The following is a 22,103-nucleotide window of genomic DNA, read 5'->3' as shown; positions in this document are numbered from 1 at the left end:
CAGAGGGACTGGATGGCAAATAGATGACTAACAAAAGTTGGAGGATGAGATTGTTTAACAAAAATAAATAGCAGCCGAAACCGGTTTGGCTCAGTGGATAGAGCATCGGCCTGGGACTGAAAGGTCCCAGGTTCGATTCCAGTCAAGGGCATGTACCTTGGATGCAGGCACAACCTCAGTAGGGGGTGTGCAAGAGGCAGCTGATCAATGTTTCTCTCTCATCGATATTTCTAACTCTCTATCCCTCTCTCTTCCTCTCTAAAAAAATCAATAAAATATATTTTAAAAAACTAATAGCAGATTTACAAGGAAACTAAGTAATAGTTGTGAAGTGTTGCCTCTCTTACATCAAGCTTGGTTCCCTCCCCACTCCCCAGTTCTCCCAGGTACATTTAGTTAAAATGTGCTAACACTGTGTGTGTGTGTGTGTGTGTGTGTGTGTGTGTGTGTGTGTGTGTGTGTTTCAGAGAGGAAGGGAGAGGGAAAGGGACAGAAACAACAATAATGAGAGAGAGAACCATTAATCAACTGTCTCCTGCATGCCCTACACTGGGGATCGGGCCTGCAACCCTGACTGGGAATTGAACCATCACCTCCTGGTTCATAGTCACTTTCTCAGTGACTCAAAATCCCTGCTGGTTAACATTTACTTGTCCTTCCCGCCAGGGTCCCAAATGTTCTTCCCTTCATTCTATGGCTAACCCCACCCCCCTCTTTGTCACTCAACCACTGAGACATGCCAGCCAGGCCTAACACTGGTTTTTAAAAGTCTAATATTCTGGTGTGGGATAATAAGTATTCACCAATTAAAATAGTTGCTGTCGATGGCTAGTTCCTTCAGATATTTGGGGTGGAATAATAGCACTTGCTTTTGAAGCTGTCATTAGTTCAAAATAGAGGGTATGATTTAAACTGATATATTTGTGGTTGGAAACTTTAATGTCGCCAAAATCTTTCCAATTGACATCTGAGTATCTCAATTATGTTTCTGGTCAATTTATTATTTTAAAACACCCTGCCAGACCATAGTGCTTTACAAAGTTGGCAGCGTATTGCTGATGACCTAAATTATTATTCAAACTCATTGTAAGTATTCTTACTGCTTCAGTATGCAATTACCCATTTTGTCCATTTGCAGTGCATTTTAGATATGCTTTATTGCACAGAAGCATTATTTCCCCCCAGCCCAAATAACCCACAAAATAAATGTTTAAGTGTTTTAAACTCCACTCCCTAGATTTATTTTATTTTTAGATGCAAAGCACCTTCCAAAACATCAGAAAGTGTGGTCCAATTTCCATTAGGGTTTCTTCCGGGTAATAATGCCTTTCCAGGCTACACTTGAAGCTGCATCCCACCATGATTCCACTGGCACTGAGCTTCCCACCCTCAGCTTTCTTTCAACCATTATTTCCTCCTATTCTCTGGTTTCCCCCTGTTCTGCTTTGCTTCAGTTCAATTTCTTTCTTGTCCCTTCAGATCCATAGTTTCTAATTATCCTTTAGGTCTCAGTTTCAATATCACTTTCTCAGAGAGAGAGATTTCTAGATTCTTTCTTTCCTATGACATTCGATCTCTCTGCTGATTTAGTCATCATTATGCTTTCCTATCATAACTTTTATACCTTATTGTAATTATACGCTTCATGTTTGTTTGCCCCTGTAATACAATCCATTGCCATGAGGGCCCATCTCTATTTCATGTCACCTATAATCAAACAATACTTGTGCCTTGAAATATTCACACAAAATATGATAAATGTACTATAAATAGCCTCAGTTCCATTCAGGTTCTGGTTTTGCTGCCACATAACTCTAGTTAAGTTGGGCCACTGATGAATTATGAAGAAACGTTTAAGTTTGGGAGTTTGGGGCCTTTGGAATTACTATGCAGAGGACAATGGTAGGCACACATCTTGGTGGAATGCTGACTGTTGAAGCATCTCTTGAATGTCTGTCTCCCTCCATCCTCAGAACCATCACTAGGTCAAGCCACAGCTGTCACCTGGATTGCAGTGTCCTCCTGTTCAGTTCCTTAGCAGTCCATTCTCCAGAGTGAATGTCCTAAAACAAGTTTTGGTCATGTCACTTCTCTGTGTACATACACTCAGTGGCTTACATTGCCCAAAAGATAAAGTCTACATTTCTTAACCTATGGTACAAGCGCATTATGATCTGGGTTGTTTGCCTTTCAGTTCTTCAATGGCCACTCCCTTTTTTTCCACTGTACAAACATATCTTTCATTTCATAGTCCTACTTGCCTGTTAACTGTTCCTTCTGTCTGGAATAGACCCTTTATCCTTCCTTCATCCTTACATCCTTTTCTATCTTATCTATTTTTGAGGTTTTGAATTAGATGTCACTTCTAAGGAAGCTTTTTCACCCTGGTTCTAAACTAGATGCCCCACCTTTGAATTTGGTCAATAACTTATACTCCTGCTATATTGTGATGTAATTATGCCACTAATTCTCTAGAGAAGGTATCTCAGTTTGGGCACTGTTGACATTTTTTATATGCTTACCTGGTGACCTGATGTTTAATACTGTTCTCTGACACTTGCCTACTTGCCTCTGGTCCTTGACCTCTAATACTCACCTGTTTTTGGGAGTCAATTCTAGGCATGGTTCTAAATAACTTATACTAGGTTTCTCTACTTTGGCATTATTGACATTTGGGTCCAGATAAAATCTTTCTCGAGGGGGCTGTCATTGTAAGTATCACTGTAGGATGTTTAGCAGTATCCCTGGAATCTACCTACTGGATGCCACTATTACACCCTCCCCTACCCCATTGTGACAACCAAAAATATTTACAGACATTGTCAAATGTCCCTGGGGGACACAATTACCCCTCGTTGAGATCCTCTGGTCTAGACAGAAAGTTATTTGAGGCAGAGGCTATGCTGTGTGGGTCTTCATATCCCTAGCTTGACACATACGGGTCCTCTTAAATGTATTGAATTAAATTGTTCAATAATGATGGGATGTGGGTACTGAACAGGAAGGGGAAGGATAAATAGACAGATGAATAGAGAGGTAGATTTGCCCTAGAGCTGCAGGCACAGAATTTCCTGATTGCTTAGAGACTGCCTTAGAATCAACCAGGAGGCATTTGTTAAACAGATATGTAAGTAACACGTGCAGATATAAATCAGAAGCAGTCCCTGCCCTCGAGGTGCTTTGGCCCAGTAACAAAGACTCCGGGGGTTTTGTCTCTGTCCACAGGGCCCTTCAACCTTCCCTTCCTGGCATATTTCTATTTCTATTCAGTTGAGGTTATATTAGGTCTTTCTACTGTGTTGTCCTATAACACCTATTCTTTTCCTTCATAGCATTTTCACAATTTTAATTATATAATTTTTCCTATGCTTATTTAATATATTCATTGAGACTAAACTCTGAGGAGGAAGGGAAATGCATGTTTTGTTCATTTATGTTTCTCTAGCTGTTGGAATAGTAACTGTCACCTTGTAGGCATTCAATACATAATTTATATAAAACGAGAATGATGTGGTATGCCCTCCCAAGAACCCATGTTCAAGTGGAGGAAACAGTGCATATTTCCTTGCCAAGTTCTCCACCAAACAAATAAGACAGTACAGTATTGAATTTGGGAGTAAAATGGGAGAATAAATTGGGCTAGAAGTATCTGGGTTGACTTTATTAAAGAAAAAAATTAGAAAATATAGAAGATTAGGAAAAATATAAGTAAAACTACTCATAACCAAAGGCTCAATATTAGGAGGCAACTACTTGGTAAATTTCAATCTCTGTTGCTTTTTCTTATTCTTTAAAATACAAGTTGCTTCATATTTTGAAATATTTCATGAACACAGAAAATTAGAATAATATAACCTCTATACAGAATAGTTAAATCTTAACATTGTGTATTTTTTGCTTTATATTAAAAATTTAAAGTTGTATTGAAAAAATATTCACATATAGTTGGTGCTGCCTGTGAATCCCTCCCAGATGCGATTTTCCTTTTTCCTTCTACAGAAGCATCATCCTGAAGCATCATTCCCTTGTATGGCTTTCCATTTATATCATATGCATGTATATTTATAAGCTGTGTTTAGTTTGAGGATCCCAAACTTCGTACAGTATGGTATCATATGTGTATATATTCTGCAACTTGCTTTTTCATTTTAACATTCTCTATAAAATATCCATGTAGATGTGTAGCTTTATAGTATTCTAGGATTATATTGTGTAGTTCATTCATTCTGTCAGTGGAATTTTTGGACATTTCCATGCTTTGCTATTAACTATGTTGCTATGAACATGTGGCACATTATCTTCTTGTGAATGGTTAATAGCTTCTCGAAAGTTTGGATCTAAAGGTAGAATTGCTTGTACATAGGTATGCATATCCTTCAGAAGAATTGTACAAATTTCAGTGACTAACATCACTGTCTGGTAGTTTTTATTGCTCCATATCCTTGCCAAGTCTTGGTATTGTCAGACTTCCAAATTTTTGCTAATTTAAAATATATTTTCTTTATTTCTGATATATTTGAGCATTATTTCTAATGTTTATTTGGCTATTTCAGTTTCTTCTTTTGTTATGATTTATATCTTTTACGATTTTCTATTAGATTGTTTCCCCCTTCTATATATTTTTATGTCTTTACTAGAGGCCCAGTGCACGAATTCATGCACAGGTGGGATTTGTCCCCAATCAGGGTGGATCTGGGCCAAGCCTGTCAGGAGGAGGAGCTAACAGGAGGTTGGCCAGCTGGCCCTTCCCAATTGGGGCTTGATCAGGGCTGAGTTGGCTGGGAGGAGGGACTGCAAATGATTGGCTGGCAGGCCCTGCCCTGATTGGGGGAAGGGCTGTGGGTAGTAGGCCAGCTGGCCCCACCCCAATTGGTGGGGGGGCACTCGGCAGAGCTGCGGGGGGGCGGGGGGACCACAGGCCAATCAGGGTGGTGGGGGTTGATTGGGGGTGGGGCTGGCTATGGGGCTGGGCTGTGGTTGGTGGGCCAGCCAGCTCCACCCCAGAATGGCATGGGGCCAGGAGCCTGGAGAAAGGTCCATGGGTGGTTGGCTGGCCAGCCCTGCTCCTGATTGGAGGGGGGTGGCCAATCTGAAGTGGGGCCTGGAGGGGAGGAGGGGCTGCAGGCGTTGTCCGACCAGCTTTACCACCTATTGGGGCAGCGGGGAGCAATCAGGAGCGGGGCTGGCTGGGGGAGGAGTTGTGGGCCAATCAGGGTGATGAAGGCCCATTGGGCGTGGGGCCGGCCAGAGGGAGGGACTGCAGGAGGTTGGCTAGCTGGCCCCGCCCCTTATTAGCTGCGGGCTAATCGGTGTTTGGGGCCCATGGGTGCAGGGTCAGCTGGGGGAAGGGCCATGGGGGGACATTGGCTGGCAGGCCCCATCCTACTGATCTGGCTGGTTTGCTGGCCTCTGTGGGCATCATAGTGACTGGTTATTCTGGTCATTACAGCTTTCTGGTTGCTGGCTTTTTATATATATATAGATGTATTCTGGTTATTTTATTTATCTTTTGTTGATATTTTTAATTTTAAATATGTTCTCCCAGTAGCTTTTCTTTCTACTTTATGTGCTTTGTTGTGTTCAAGTTTTACTTTTTAGTTTAGTCATTTTTATTAAGTCTGCTTGTTTATGGTTGGTGCTTTTTGCATCTTGTTTAATAAATCTTACTACTGTGTACTTCGGGGTTATAAAGAGTTTCTGCCATATTTCTTTTTCTAAAAGTTTGTGCTGCTCTTCAGCATAAGTCAAATCCACATGGAATTTGTTTCTTTGTGTGGGTATAAGATATGGAGTAGTTTTCCATGTGAAAAAACTAGTTGCACAAGCCAGTCTATCTGATGCATAGTCCATCTTTTCCCTCTCTAATTTGTATGCCATTTAGACTTGTATACAGTGGGATTGCTCAGTATGTACAGGTTCTGCTACATTGGTCTGTAATATATTCTTGTGTTGCTTCTACACTGTCTTACTGGGGCTTTATAGATTTATTTACTGTATTATGTATGGCTCTATGGTAAGAACCTTTAATAGATGGTTATGGTTGGAACTTAGTTTCTGGCGATAGAATACTGGGTGGTTGCATTAGGAAAATAGATGGATATGATATTGTGAAGGATTTGAAGCAGAACTTTGAGAATACAGATTAAATGGGTGTGCCTATAGGGCCCAGTGGGTTCCTGAATGCTGGTGGGGCTAGCAGTAGGGACTGGGCTGTGATTTTTTAACACCAACCAATGTTTTTTTCCCAGTGGGACTAAGAGTCTCAAAATGTTAGTATTTGTGCATTCCCTACAAACTTGTATATATGCTTTATGGGTTGTTTTTTTGTGTGTGTGGGGTTTTTTTCTGGAGAACTTGCTGTTACTTTTCCTTAAAATGCTATTTACCCTCTTGAAACCTCACCAGATGCCTCAAACTTGTACACCTGAGAAAGCCTTTAGAAACCCATTCATTGCTTTGGTGTTACAGCCTTCATTTGAAAATTGCCATTTTCTTTTTTTAGTTAATGTGGCACTTAAAAAAAAAACCACACAAAACACTTTCGTTTTACTCCCTCCACTTAGCACCGAATTGAGTCATAAAAAAATGAATGCTATTTTTTAATGCCATTATTCTTTTGAAGAAAAGGTTCAATTTAAAATGTTTGTCTAAACTGCAGGGAATTTCTGTCAACTGTGCTTGCTCCTACTAAGAATGAGTAACATGACCTTTCTTTGATTTTAGAGAACAAGAGCGATGTCACGATGCTCCAAATGTATGTCATCTTCCTTGTTTTGGTGGCATTTGAACTCTTATTAAGCAGAACTGAGTTAGCAAGAATCAAATAACTTAGAGAAAATTGGCAATGTACACAGGTCATTAAGCCCTCTGATGCTTCTGCAATGTTGGAAAAATAATTTAAAAGAGATGCAGAATGGGGAGGGAGAGTAAAACAAAAACTATGTTTTTCAAATTGGAAATGTATCAATATTTATTCTCTTTGCAAACTGTAAAAATACAAAAAGTTTCCACAATGCCAAAGGATATAAAACAGCACTACCCAGCAGAACTTTCTGCAGTGATGGAAATGTTTTGTGCTGCCAATACAGTAGCCATTAACCATATGTAGCTATGGAGCACTTGAAAGGTGACTAGTGCAATGGCAGAACGGAATTTTAAATGGTATTTAATTTTAATTAATTTAAATTTAAACAGACACATGTGGCTAGTGGCTATTTATAGGACTTTCAGAGTGATAGCCATTTCGGAGTGTACCTTTCCGTGTCTGTCCTTGTGTATCTGTTGGTCTCTGTCTGCTGCCTCATGCCTGTTTCTTCTTTCTCTCTGTGTCCCACCTATCTCTCCTATCTGTCTGTTTTCCTGTCACCTTCTCTGTTTCTTTAGCTTTTAGCCTGCCTTGCGTATACTCTCCCTGCCTACTCTCATCTGCCAGCCTACCTGCCTCTGTCCTTACCTGTCTCATTCTTTCTCTTGCTCTCTCTATGTATGTGTTATATACACACATGATTCTTTCTGTTCAATAGGCAGGTTTTTCTGTTTAGTTATATATCATGGACATTTTCCTTTTTTGGTACATATAGATCTATCTAAGTTTTTGTTTTTCTTTTCAATTATAGGATAATTTCAGTGGAATGAATGTACCAGTACTTATTTAACATGATAGGCAATAGATTGTTTTCATTTTTTTCCTAAAAATGTATATTTTTAGCTACTACAGTTTTTCCTGTTATAATTTTTCCTGTGTGCTCTTTGAATACTTTGTTGTTGTGCATGGGGTAAGTTTGTTCAAAATGATGAAATCTGCCTTTTATTTTGTACTTTGGTACCTGTTGGAATTCACAAAGCACTTCAAAAAAAAAAAAAAAAAGACCCTGGAGAGTCACTTACTTATAGCTTCAAGGACCACATTAGTCTTTAACAGTGCAGTGTGCTAAGGAGAAAGAAACTAGAATGCTTTATTGACACGAGTGTCAGCCCATTGCTGTCTGTCTCAGGCTGGCCAAGTGCAGTTGCATCTACCTTTCTTGTGGCCATCTTGACAAGGGTGTCTGTAAAGCCAGCAGCAGGCTCACCCTCTGTCCAACCCCTCCATCTTAGCTTCATGGTCAGAATTCCATCTGGGAAAAATACTTGGGGCTCCAGGTCTCTCTTATCTCTCTTAGATTTGGAAGGAAATCTTAATTCCTACCCAAGGATTAATTGTAATCCTGGCCTAGCAAAGAGAATGGTCATTTCTGCCGAAGGAGGCAGCTTGGAGGGGAAACCTCAGAATTTTCTGGTATCAGTAGAGGTAGGTGAGTCAGCGGAATCACTCTCTGGCTAACACCTCAGTTCTGTTGAGTTGATAATTTTTTTTGCCACACTTCCCAGAATTTTCTAAAAATATTCTGTTGCCACTCATCTGATAAAAACAAAAAACAAAAAACACCCTTATGTCTTTCTAAAATGACTTATTTAATGAAATTCCATGTAATAGTTGCTTTTCTTATTTAGCAAACGGGCTTTCATACGCTAAATCTGTTTTTAAAGTTTATAATATGCTGAGGTCATTTCCAAGTGATGTTCCAAGTGATGATTAAAGATTTTCTGTGTTTATCTGAAAAATATTTTTCTTAAGGACAATGATGTATTTATAGGAAATAACTAAAATAATGCTGCTTGAAAAACAAAGGGCTTGCGGAACACACATCTGAGCTGCCTTCCCCCTCATTCGATCAGTCATTTCCAGCACAGAGATTGTAGTCCTTCCCTTAAGTAATTGCTTTCCAGGACTGAACTCACACTCCTGAATGTCTCTGGATACTTCAAGAAAAAACTAAAGATTGTGGAGAGCTTTATTTTACTGATCCTATTAAGAAAGACCACCCATACCACTTTGTGAAATTCTTATACTCTGCTGAGATTAATTTGTGTACTTGGTTTCAAGAAGTGACCATAGGAACAGTATTCTCTCTTTAAAAATGAGTCATTATTTTCTTTCAGAAAACTTTAGTTTATACCTACAGACATGTTATATTGTCAAGTATCTGGAAGTCCAAAGCATATTAAATCCTAAATATTAAAACAATAAAGTATATTAATATTGATTTCACCCTCTGCTTCTTTCAGAGCTAGCCTGTATTATGCCTGTGTTAGGAAACATTTTTTAAACCCTATGATCATTTATTCACCAGAATATTTCTGTGTGTGTGTCAGAACACTTGGTAAGAATAAACTTTTTTTTTTTTAATTTGGAAGTTTGAAGTATAATTAGAAAGCCAATACAAGCTAGAAATGAGGTTTAACATGAGTTTTTTGGTTTCTTTTTTTTTTTTAAATCAAAATTTAAATTAATAATTGAAATACTTTTTATGTTATTTCACAGAGGACTAGGAATGTCATTGACAAAATAACAACACTAATTTATTGACTACTTCCTATGTGCCCAAAACTCTACTGTTCACCTCACATCTAATATTCTTCAATGCTCCTTTTAATCCTGTGAAGTAAGTACCTTTGTCACCCCCATTTTTTAAAAAAGATTCTGCAGCTTTGAAAGTTTAAGTGGTTTGCCCACCAACCAGAAAATTTCAGAGCTGGAAGTTGAACCCAGGCAGGCTGACAGACAAAGGAGAAAGCTTCCAACACCACAGGTTTTATGTGACAGACCCTCTCATGAAATAGGGGCTAACTGTTATGACAGTTAGGTAAATACATCAGCCAGGAAACAACCATAACTGAAAGTGAAGCCCAAGAGCAATTACTGAATGCCTTCTTAGTGCCAAGCATGATTCCAAGCACTTGATATCTTTGTCTCAGTTCACTTGCACCCCACAAGGGAAATATTATTTATACCCATTTTACAAAGAGGCTTATTAGGGAGGTTAAATGACTTGCCCTTAAGTTGTGCTTCTTGTAACTTCGGAAGTTGGGATAGTGATGGATTAACATCCATAGGAAAGATTTTTATTAGTTTAGAAGGATTTGTCAAGTTCTGTTCAGTTAAATATTTGACTAAGATCTATAATAATAAAAGTGTAATATGCTAATTAGACCAGGCGTCCTTCTGGACGAAGCTATGGTGGCGGGGGCCAAGGCAGAGGCATGGCGGCAACAAGGACTGGCAAGGGGGGGGGGGGGCGGGGGGGGGGGGGGCGGGGGGAGGGGGGGGGGGGGAGGGGGGGGGGGGGGGGGCGCAAGCCCCTTTCACAAATTTCGTCTATCAGACCTCTAGTGAATATATATAAAGGGCAAATTTTAAATTACAAAAAGCTGAGAGAAACTATATAAATTAGAGAATGGGTCAAATATTCAAAAAGATCTTTTTTGTTTCCTATTTATACATAATTAATACAATCATTTGTTCTGAAGTAATAATTAAACAATACTAAAATTCAATTTCAGCATGTTCTTCCTCCCAGGAGCACATCTGCATCTTTCCCCTCCTGCTCACCTCTCCTTCCCCCATAGGCCTGCATCTCCAAAACTCTAAGGGATCTCAGAAGGCTTGCAACCAGGGCAGCCATGGACAGTAGCAGTTTATCCTGGGCAAACACCCTGAACCTCTCCCCAACGCCCTCTTTTCTCTGATTTCTTAATGAGCCAGTTACCCAGCCGAGGCTCGTTTCTCTACCTGTTCCTCTCCTGTGACCCTAGACCCATCTTTAATAAGCATCCTCTAAATTAAAAAATAAAATTCACCCTCAACTCTGCCAGAAACCAGTCCCATCACATTATCCCAGTCATACATAGAACAATTTTGTTTATCTTCTCAAAGAACTAGCTCTTAGTTTCATTGATCTTTTCTGTTCACTTTTAAGGCTCTATTTTGTTTATTTTTATTCTGATCTTTACCATTTCTTTTCTTCTTCTCACTGTGTGCTTTGTTTATTCTTGTTCCAGTTCCTTTAGGTGTAAGGTTAGATTGTTTATTTGAGATTTATTTCTTGTTTCTTGAGATAGTCCTATTTGTTACCCATTCCCTCTTAGAACTACTTTGGCTGTGTCTCATAGGTTTGTATCTTCATTTTCACTTATCTCAAAGTATCTTTTGATTTCTTCCTTGATCTCATTTTTTAGTAGCATGTTATTTAGCCCCTCTGCTCTCCCCCCCTCCCCCCCAGTTTTCTTCTTGTCATATATATACTTTATTTTGTTGAGGTATGTTTTATCTAGTTCCACTTTGCTGAATTACTTCCTACCATTATGATCCAAGAAGATGCTAAATATGATTTCAGTCTTCTTAAATTTATTTAGGTTTGTTTTGTGACCTAACATGTGGTATGTCTTAGAAAATGTTCAATGTGCACTTGAAAGGAATATATATTCTGCTTTTGGGTGAAATGTTCTAAAATATCAATTACCAAATATCTAATACTAGAGGCCCAGTACCCGAAATTTGTGCGCTTGTGGGGGAGAGAGGTCCCTTAGCCTGGCCTGCATCCTCTCGCAGGGAATGGGCCTGAGCCATCAGTTAGATATCCTTAACACTGTTGCGGAGGCAGGAGAGGCTCCCACCACCGCTGCTGTACTCGTCAGCTGTGAGCCCAGCTTCTGGCTGAGAGGCCCTCCCCCTGTGGGAGCACACTGACCACCAGGGAGCAGCTCCTGCACTGAGCATCTGCTCCCTGGTGGTCAGAGTGTATTATAGCGACTGGTCATTCCACTCTGGTCAATTTGCATATTATCCTTTTATTATATAGGATAATGTGTCATTTAAGGCTACTGTTTTCTTGTTGATTTTCTGTCTGTATTATCTATCCATTGATGTCAATGTGGTATTAAAGTCCCCTACAATGGTATCTTTCTGTCTCTACCTTTATATCGATTAATATTGCCTTTATATTGTATATTCAGGTGCTCCTACAGTTGGTGCTTCAATGTGTACAAGATTTATATTCTCTTTTTGATTGATCCATTTATCATTTTGAAATAACCTCTTTGTCTCTTGTTACAGCCACTGTTTTAAAGTCTTTGTCTGATATAAGTATTGCTACCCCAGACTTTTTTGGTTTTTATTTGCATAAAATATCTTTTTCCTTCCCTTTATATTCAGTCTGTGTGTGTCTTTTGATCTGAAATGGATCTCTTGTAGGCAGCATATGCATATGTCTTGTTTTTTGTTTTTTATTCATTCAACCATCCTAGGTCTTCAGGTTAAAGCATGTAGTCCATTTACATTTAAAATAATAATAATTAGTCACATCGGCAGGGCTAAGATAATTATTGATAGGCATGTAGTTACTGCCATTTTATTTTTTTCTGATTCTTTTTGTATTTCTTCTCTGTTCTTTTGTTATACTCTTATTCTCCTCTTTTATGTTGATGACTTTAGTAGTATTGTGTTTGTATTCCTTTCTCTTTCTATATTGTAGTTTTTTTAAATTTGTGGTTACTATGTGCTTCCTATATACCAAGTTATACTTATGACAGTCTGTTTTAAGTTAATGGTTACTTAAATTAGAAGACATTCTAAAGTCACTACAATTTTTCCTCCCTCCATATTTATTTTCATTATTATTTACTTCTTTTATGTGTGTTTGTAGTTATCTCTTAATTTATTATTGTAATTACACATGATCTTTCTACTTTTGTCTTTTAACTTTTGTACTACCTTTATAATTGGCTAAATAATTGATTAAAAATTTTTTTTTAATTTCAGAGAGGAAGGGAGAGAGAGATAGAAACATCAATAATGGGAAAGAATCATTGATCAGCTGCCTACTACATGGCCCCTACTGGGGATCAAGCCTACAACCTGGGCATGTGCCCTTGACTGGAATTGAACCTGGGACTCTTCAGTCTGCAGGCCGCTGCTCTATCTACTGAGCTAAACCAGCCAGGGCAATTAACTTTATTAAGTGTTTGCCTCTGTCAGTGAAAACTTAATTTTCTTATTTGCATTTCTAATCTTTTGTTATTTAAAGATGTCCCTCTAGCATCTATGATAATAAAAACATAATATACTAATTAGACCAGACAGCCGAACAACCTTCCGGACATCGTTCTGGATGAAGCTGCCATGGCAAGGGCCAAGGCACATACAGAGATGGTTAGGGGTGATCAGGCAGGCGAGTAGTTGGGGGTGTTCAGGCAGGCAGAGTGGCTAGGGGCAATCAGGCAGACAGACAGGCAAGCAGTTAGGAGCCAAGGTTCCAGATTATGAGAGGGTACAGTTAGGGCTGAAAGACTCTCTCTCCGTGGACAAATTTCATGTGCCCTCTAGTATGCTATAATACTGATTTAGTGGTGATGATATCCTTTAGCTTTTTCTTCTTTGGGACATATCTCTCCTTCAATTCTAAATGATACACTTGCCAGGTAGTTGTCAATCCTTACTTTTCATCATTTTTAATATTTTGTGCCAATCTCTTGATCTGCAGTTTCTGTTAAGAAATCAACCGACAATCTTATGGGAGCTCCCTTGCACATAAGTATTTTTTAAATTGATTTTAGAGAAAGAGGGAGGGAAGGAAGTTAGGGGAGAGACAGAGAGAGAGAGAGAGAGAGAGAGAGAGAGAGAGAGAGAGAGAGAGAGAGGGAGGGACGGACGGACGGGGGGGGAGATAGAGAGAAAGAATATCATCAATATGAGAGGGAAACATTGATCAGCTGCCCTACTTGTCATGGCTCTAAATTGAACCTGCAACCTTTTGGTATACAGGATGACGCTCCTACCAAATGAGAGCCACCTAGCCAGAGCTGTCTTTTTTGGTATAGCCATTCTGGTGAGTGTAAAGTGGTATCTCATTGTGGTTCTAAGTGCATTTCCCAACTAACTAATAATATTGAGAATCACACATACACAGAAAGAAATATTCCAACTCAAAAAGACAAATGTCCTAATTATATATTTATTTACTTTATTTATTCATTTATGGGGGCGGGGGGGGGAGAGGTGAGAGAGAAAACTGATCGACTGCCTCCGTAACCCCGGGTCAGACTGGGGATTGAACCTGCAACCTAGGTATGTGCCCTGAATGGGAATTGAATCCAAAGTCTTTTGGTGTATAGGACAACGCTGCAACCAACTGAGCCACACCTTCAAGGGCCAAATAACCTAATTATCAAATGGGCATTTCTCCAAAGAAGATATATAAATGGCCATAAAAAGATGCTCAACATAATTAGGCATCAGGGAATTATGCTCAACATAATTAGGCATCAAAACCGCAATGAGCTACTACTTCATAGCCACTACGATAACCTTGATTTTTTTCTTTAAGGAGGACTTAGAGAAATTGGAACCCTTATACTTTGCTGGTAGAAATGCAAAATGTGGACAACAGTTGGGTAGTTCCTCAAGCATAAAGTTACGATATGACCCAGTTATTTCACTCCTATGAAAATACCCAAGAGAATTGAAAACATATGTTACACAAAAAGCTATAAATGAATGTTCATAGCAAATTATTTATAGTAGCCAAAATGCAGAATTAATCTGAAGTCTGTTAACTGAAGAGTGGATAAACAAATTGTGGTAGATCCGTACAATGGGATATTATTCAGCCATAAAATGGAAGGGAATACTGATACCTGGTACAACATGAATGAATCTTGAAAACATGTCAAGTGAAAGGAATTACACAAAGAGGCCACATATTATATGATTCTATTGATTTGCAGTGTCTAGAATCTGCAAATCCATTGTATTATATGTTCTATTAATATAAAATATCTAGAACATGAAAGCCATTGGTTAGAAGTTGCCAGGAATTTGGGGTAGAGAGAACAGGAAATGACTACTAATGCATATGGTATTTATTTTTAGATGTGAAACCAATGTTCTGAAATTAGACAGTGATGGTTGCGCATCTTGTGAATATACTAAAAATTATTGAATTGTGCAATTTAAAATGATTTTTTGGCATGTGAATTATATCTTAACAGAAAACTCTTATCTACAGCTATTATACTAGTAAAATTAATGCTATTTTCACAGTTGATTAAAACTGTTATTTTATGATATACTAGAGGCCTGACACACGAAATTTGTGCAAGAGTAGGCCTTCACAGCTCCGGCTGACCTTGCAGCCCCGGCATAATCCAGAATGTCATCTGGATGGTTGCTTTGCTGTTCAGCCATTCGGTCAACTTGCATATTTCACTATTATTATTATAGATATTATGTTTAATCCAAAGAAGAATTCACAAGTATTTTGAAGGACTATGATACAGTGAGAATAGATTATTTCATGTGGAACTAAAGTGTTTGAAATGTGTTCATAGTTGTATTAGAATGCTGTTACAAAACTATGAATGTGAACTTTTATTTGATGTGTACTCTGAACTGTTATTTTAGAGTACAATATTAACACATTTGCATAAAGTTAAGTAATGAATTAATATTTAAGTAGTAATTTGTATTAACAGATTCCAGAAAACTATAAAACATTAAAAAGACCCAAATTTCTAAATGAGATGTCCTTGGCATCAACATAAATCTTTAAAATGCTTTGTGGAATAACCTCTCTTATCTATCCTCCACTTGTCCAGTTTGTTGGATTACCACTCTCTCCAATCCCTTTGTCTTAGGACATACTGAATGGTCATGGCTAGGAAATGACACTGAATTCTGGTGACGCATCTGTTTTCACTAAGTTGTATGCTAAGCAAAAGTCAGCTGTGTTTATTCCTAAATCTGTTTATGCCAGTAGTTGTAGTAGTCATAATTATGTAGTTTGACTAAATATTATATAAACTGATGAAATAAGAGTGCAAAAACATTAAATGTTTGGGAACATAGAAGCATATTACTTAATACTTTTAAATTGAGTGTAGGCGAAAAACTAAAAATATTGAGTAAAAAATTATTAAAATGTTGATGCATTCTGTGCCCAAAATCTTTTAAATTTTTGTTCTACTTTAAAGAAATGGAAACTAGAACTTATAGATAGTCGTGGTTTATGCCAAAGACCTGACACATTTGGAAAGAGAAAATCATGACCCTCTATTGGAAGACTGGCAAACAAATGGACATTATGCAGTTTAATTTAAAAGACAGTGTTTCAGAATTGAGTATCATTTTTAATGACTCTTCTTTAACTGAATTTTTTTCGGTTTAGCACCAAACTACTGGCATGGTTGCCTCAGATAATAGGATTTCTCCTCTGGTTAATTAGAAACCAAAGAACTGGATTACAAGGTAGGGGACTCATGGTCCCACCTCTGCTACTGAACTAGTCACAATAATTTAAACTTTGATTTTTTTTCATGTATTTTGCAATACTTTTGAATTTAGCAAAATAGTTTTGTTTACATTTTAGTGATTCCTAACATCAAAAAGAGTAAAGAGTTAGAAAACTTAATTCCCTCTTTTTAGAATGCCTTTCTCTTCTCCTTTCTCTCTTTGTTTCCTTTTCCCATTCTCCTTTCTTCCCTGCCTTAAAGAATTGGGAAATTGGAGTACAGTATACTTATTATCTTGTTAAATAAAACATTTATGCCTTAACTGGTTTGGCTCAGTGAGTAGAGCATTGGCCTGCGGACTGAAGGCTCCCAGTTTCACTTCCAGTCAGGGCGCATGCCTGGGCTGTGGCTCCATCCCCAGTGCGGATGTGCAGGAGGCAGCCAATCAGTGATTCTCTCTTGTCACTGATGTTTCTATTTCTCTCTCCCTCTTTCTTCCTCTCTGAAATAAATAAATACATATATATATATATATATATATATATATATATATATATATAACACATTTAATATGTTTACAAATATTATTAGCATTTAAATCAAATGCTGATTTGTGGTTCAACAAAATTAGTTTCTTCTTGACCAAGTAGTTGCTAAATATGGGAATCATCTTAGCTTAAAATTAATTATCCAATCAGTTCTTACTCTCTGAGAATCATTCACTTTTAGTAAACTTGGAAAATGTAATTGTTCAAGCTGTTTAAAGACTTGGGTTTGGAGAACTAATAAAATTTTCTAGTTCTTTATATCTTTTTTATGGCAATTTAAAAGTCACATGTGTTTTAAATTTTGCTAATTCAAATTTTTTTTGAATTGTGTTTACTTAAGTATTAGTTGTAGTACTTAAGAATGCATCATTTTTTAAGATGTTAAGTATGTAATTTGTTCCATGTTATTTTCATTTGAGACAAATTTCCAATAAACAAGTTAAAAAATAAATCATCTCACTGGCATTTTTAGAACTATACCTGCCACTTCAAGCATAGAATAGTTATGTAACTTTTCCTATATAGTGTATTCTCAGAATTTGGTATTCTTATAACATTTTTGCTCTGTATTTTATGGTGATATATAAAAATCCAACTGCTACAAATAAAAACCCTGCTTAGAAGTTGTTTATTTAAAACACTTTTACCTGATGTCAAAAATGTTCTTTTTTATTTAGTACATCTATGACTGTAGATTTCATTTTTTTTTTTTTCTGGTCAGGAGTTTAATTAAAGTTAGTTATACTGTGAGAGTTTTCTAAAGCATAATAAGGAGTGGGTTTCCTTCATCTGCCACGAAGCAAGCATGTTCTACTAACTCCTGTTAAGCACTAATGTTAGGTTATAATTGCCTAATTGATGTGGTCTGGACCTCCAAGAGATACAGGGATATGATTGAATTGTCATTGGAACCCTAGTGCCCATCCCAGTGCCTAATGCTCTGGGCCTTCAATGTGAATGTTAAAAAAAAAAAGTATAAATGGATCTTTTCAAAGCTTTATCTTCCTCTTTCTCACGACTCTCCCCTCCCCCAAATATTTCTGTCCCTCACAATTATTTGCTCCTACTTATTGACATTTTTGGCACATAATTATTGTGTTATTGTTAAAGAATATGGGCTCTAAAGTTGGGAATCCTGGCTTTGATTTTTCAAAGTTAATCTCTCAAATTTGTTTAATTTTTCCAAGCCTTAGTTTTCTCATCTGTAAAATGAGAATAATACCTACCCACAGAGAGGTCATTAAGAAAAAAGTAAGGAATGCAAAGATAAGGCTTAGTGCCAAGCTTAATAGAAATGTAGTAAATATTCTATCCTTTTCTTATTTTCACATTTTAAGTTATGAAACTGAGTCCCTGAGAGGTTAAGTATTTTTCCAAAAATTAAATCTCCCTATCTCTAGCCACCCATCTTTTTAGAGCTCCCTCCAAAGGTCCTGTAGATTCTCAGTTTACTTTCATCTTCCCTACTACTCATCCCAGCTTTTACAACTGCCAAATCTAAAAGCCTCCACCACCCTCAATTCTTTATTTTCCTTTACCTTTCAAATTAGCCAGTCATCAAGCCTTGATACTTTGTCTCTTATATGTTAATTGGAATTCATTCCCTATTCTGCATTTCTACCATCTTAGTCCTTCAGCATTTTAGCAAGAGATTTTACTAGTTACTTACCTCTGTCAGAATTACCTTTCTAAAATACCAGTCTGATCACATAGAGTCATATTACTTCACAGTTATGCTTTAATTTACCACACCAGCTTGTCTTCTCCCCCCACCCCCAATGCCATGCCCTTTCTACACTGGTCCCATCAAACCTTTGCAATAACTATTCATACCACTATACTTGGATGAGAAAGATTTCTGTACCTTCCAACTTCTATTTACCCTACAAGACTTTCCTAGTTTACCCAAATAAAATTAGGAATTTAATTCTTAGGTTCCTGTACCACTACATACCTACTTATATTCTGTTATTTTTTACACATGATGTAATAGTTTGCTACTGACTTCTCTTCCCACTCATTGGACAGATGACTTACTTAGTCTCTATAAAATAGGGGGTGGGTCTCACTGGATTAATTCATCTCAACCTGGCTACACATTAGTATCACTCTATCAAGACCAATTCTATCAAAATTTTTGTAGATCCTCCCCCTTGCCCTAACCTCGTGGTCAGCAGACTGCGGCTCTTGAGCCACATGCAACCCTTTGGCCCTTTGGTCCCTTGAGTGTGGCTCTTCCACAAAATACCATGGCCTGGGCGAGTCTATTTTGAAGAAGTGGCGTTAGAAGAAGTTTAAGTTTAAAAAATTTAGCTCTCAAAAGAAATTTCCATCAATGTACTGTTGATATTTGGCTCTGTTGACTAATGAGTTTGCCAACCACTTCCCTAACCCATGAGGAATTTTTCCCCCTCAAATTATTGTATTATCATATTGTGAGGAAGGTTAAGAATTTCTTATACTAGACCTTGGTTCTGAGATACCTTTCAGTTAAGATATTGTTATTCTATGAATTTCACAGTCTTTTGAAATACAAGAACATTCAAGTAATCAAACCAGAAATTAAATTAGAAAAAAAATATTGGAACAAAAGCAAATCTGTATTACATATATATTATTATAACAGTGTTAAAAATTTTTACTTTGAATTCTAAATATAAAGTCAAGAAATCAATCATATACATGGTTAATTGACTTGCAACACAGGTGCCAAGGCAGTTTAGTGAAGAAAAGATTACCTTTTCAACAAATGGTGCTGAGACAATCAAATGTCCTTATGCCAAAAAAGAAAACTTTGATTCAGATTTCACAACATATATAAAAATTAACCCAAAGTGGATCATAGACTTAAATGTAAAACAAAAACTATAAAATATCTAAAACAAAACATGAGATAATCTTTGTGACCTTGGGTTAATCAAAGATTTCCTAGCTTCAACACTAAAAACATGTTTCATAAAAGAAAAAATTGATAAATTGGACTTCATCAAATTCAAAGCATCTGTTCTTTACAAAACACTTTTAAGAGCATAGTAAGATAAAACATTGACTTGGAGAAAATATTTGCAAATTACATACCTGATAAAGGACTTCTGTTCAGGATATATAAAGAACTTTTAAAATGTTAAAATAAACCATCTAATTTTAAAAATGAAAATAAAATAACTAAAAGATTGATCATAATCAAATGTTGGTTAGAAAGTGAAACAAATGAACTCTCATTCACTGCTGGTAAGAGTGCAAAATGGCACAACCACTTTGAAAAACAGTTTATCAGTTGCTTTAAAATCTGAACGTGTAGCTGCCATACGATTCAGCCCTTATATTCCTAGGTATTTGCCCAGGATAAGGTTAAGTGTTGCCCAAGAGAAGTGAAAGCATGTATCCATATAAATGCTTATACAAGAGCTCTAGCCATTTTGGCTCAGTAGATAGTGCATTGGTCCTTGGACTGAAGGGTTCCAGGTTCAATTTTGGTCAAGGGCATATATCTCCCCTCTGTCTTTCTTCTTTCCTTCCACACTCTCTAAAAAAAAAAAAAAAAAAAAAAAAAAAAAAAAAAAAATCAATGGAAAAAAAAATACTTGTAATGTTTATAGCGTCTTTATTTTCGGTAAAAACTATAAGAAACTCAATGTCCACCTAAAGATGAATGAATAAACAAAATGGTATGAAATGCTACTAAGCAGGCAACAGTTTTATCAAATGTTTTGCCACTGAATGATATGGACCGCCATCCTTCTAGCTTTCAGTAACAGTTCTTTTGCTGCCCACTGCTCAGTTCCTAAGCCAGTGTCACATATTTAGGGTTTTTATTATGTCTTTGATGCTTCAGTTATTGATTTCTCTGTCAATCAGGTTAATTTGAGGCAGTTAAGATAGATTTTCAAGCCAGACTGCTTTTTTATTTTCATAAGCTTTAGTTGGCTTTTGTCTCATTTTAGGATTCATTGAAATCTTTAAGTAATGATATCAATAACTATTAACTTTTCTTTATACTGTCCAAAATATCATACAAAATACTTTCAACTTTTACTTATAGTTGTTAGTTGGGAAATAGGTTGTTCCTGAGTGTTAGAAGGAATCTGAGGTCCAGAGAGGGCAACTGTCACATAGCCATGAAACTAAACTAGTACTAAGGAATCTCATTTTAATACTTTTGTGCATATTGAAGAAAAATAAATGTACCACATACTTATACATTCTTTATTTTGACAGTCTCTTCAACAGACCACATTTAAGAGGTATCTCGGACTACCCATTGCCAGTGGCTGGAACACAATGGATCACCCAGGGGCACTAGACACTGAGGATGAATTGGGACCTTTAGCCCATCTTGCTCCAAGTCCTCAAAGTGAAGCTGTTGCCCACGAATTCCAAGAACTCTCCTTGCAGTCCAGTCAGTACTTACCCCCTCTGAACGAAAGGAAGAATGGTGAGTGCTTCAGCATGTGCAGTGGGGACTTTGATTTGAGTTAGACTTTGTGAGCCCAGTTTATTTCTCTTTGGTAGTAATTTTGTTGTTGTTGTTGCCAGTTATATTTGGCAGTTTGTTACACAGGAGAGAACCTCATCGGGTTACTTCCTCGTTTTGAGTAACATGCAACTTCAATTCAATTCTTCCATTATTTCCCTTTATCGTTAGTAGCAGCATTCTCTTTGGCAATGAGCTTTAAATGCAACCATTTTAGCACCAGCAGAACATTTCATGCTAGAATGGGATTAGAGAGTAGCTTTCTGTCCTGATTCTAGGGAAGATAGATTTGTGGAATTATATAGGTTCTCCTCCCAATTTCCCCATCTCCAATGTGTTGCACCTTAATTTCAGAATTGGCAAAATTTGCACTATCTTAATGATCACTAAGAAAATAAGAATGTTTTATTTGAGTACTTTTATTTTAATGAGGAATAGATAAGGTCATATTTTCAGTCTTTGGCTGGCTCGTCATTGTATACAAAATGAATAATTTCTATTAATTTGTTATCTCTTCAGGAAATTTTCATTGATTACAGAGACATCTCAGAGTTTCCAAAAACACAATAGTGCCAATTTTTAACATAAATTAATAGAAATGATATAACTTATTCTTAATAACTTAAAACATAAAACTAGCAAATATAAACTATTAGCATTTGAAAACACACTAAATAAGTATGCATGTTAAAAATGCGTGATTAAGAATTTCAACTGGATTTTACTGTGCTTTCCTCAGTTCTGATGAGTGTTACATTCGCAAATATATTTTTTTAATTTCACTTTTAAAAGCCAGAAGAAATAAAACTGGTGTCCTATACAACACTTCCTTGTTAATTATTTTCTGGGTTCTTAGTATTTCCCAATTCTTTTCATTATTGACCTTATCTTATTCAGAAAAATGGATAAAAGATATACACTACTGTGCTTAGTTTTTTTAGTGTATGTCTTTGGAGTATAACTTGTTCTCCCTT

General features: G+C 37.0%; 1 protein-coding gene across 10 annotated transcripts in view; it reads left to right on the top strand.

The window, feature by feature from the left end:
* MRTFB (myocardin related transcription factor B) overlaps positions 1-22,103 on the top strand; it is a 178,334-nt gene that overhangs the window by 40,425 nt on the left and 115,806 nt on the right. For 8 of the 10 annotated variants that reach the window (XR_004983190.2, XM_036411265.2, XM_036411264.2 and 5 more), the window contains one exon: positions 20,874-21,090. Coding sequence is in view for 9 of the 10 variants with exons in the window: in XM_036411265.2 (XP_036267158.1) it covers positions 20,937-21,090 (154 nt within the window). In the remaining variant the exon portion in view is untranslated. Of the gene's footprint in view, positions 1-6,723; positions 6,755-16,043; positions 16,124-20,873; positions 21,091-22,103 lie in introns of all 10 variants that reach the window. The other 2 variants (XM_045571285.1, XM_036411260.2) reach the window with 2 other exon arrangements.

The sequence above is a fragment of the Pipistrellus kuhlii genome, unplaced genomic scaffold (assembly GCF_014108245.1).
Source record: "Pipistrellus kuhlii isolate mPipKuh1 unplaced genomic scaffold, mPipKuh1.p scaffold_m20_p_4, whole genome shotgun sequence".
NCBI classification, from domain to species: Eukaryota; Metazoa; Chordata; class Mammalia; order Chiroptera; family Vespertilionidae; genus Pipistrellus; species Pipistrellus kuhlii.
The sequence above is the reverse complement of the archived record's forward strand: the minus strand, read 5'-3'. Positions and strand labels throughout refer to the sequence as shown.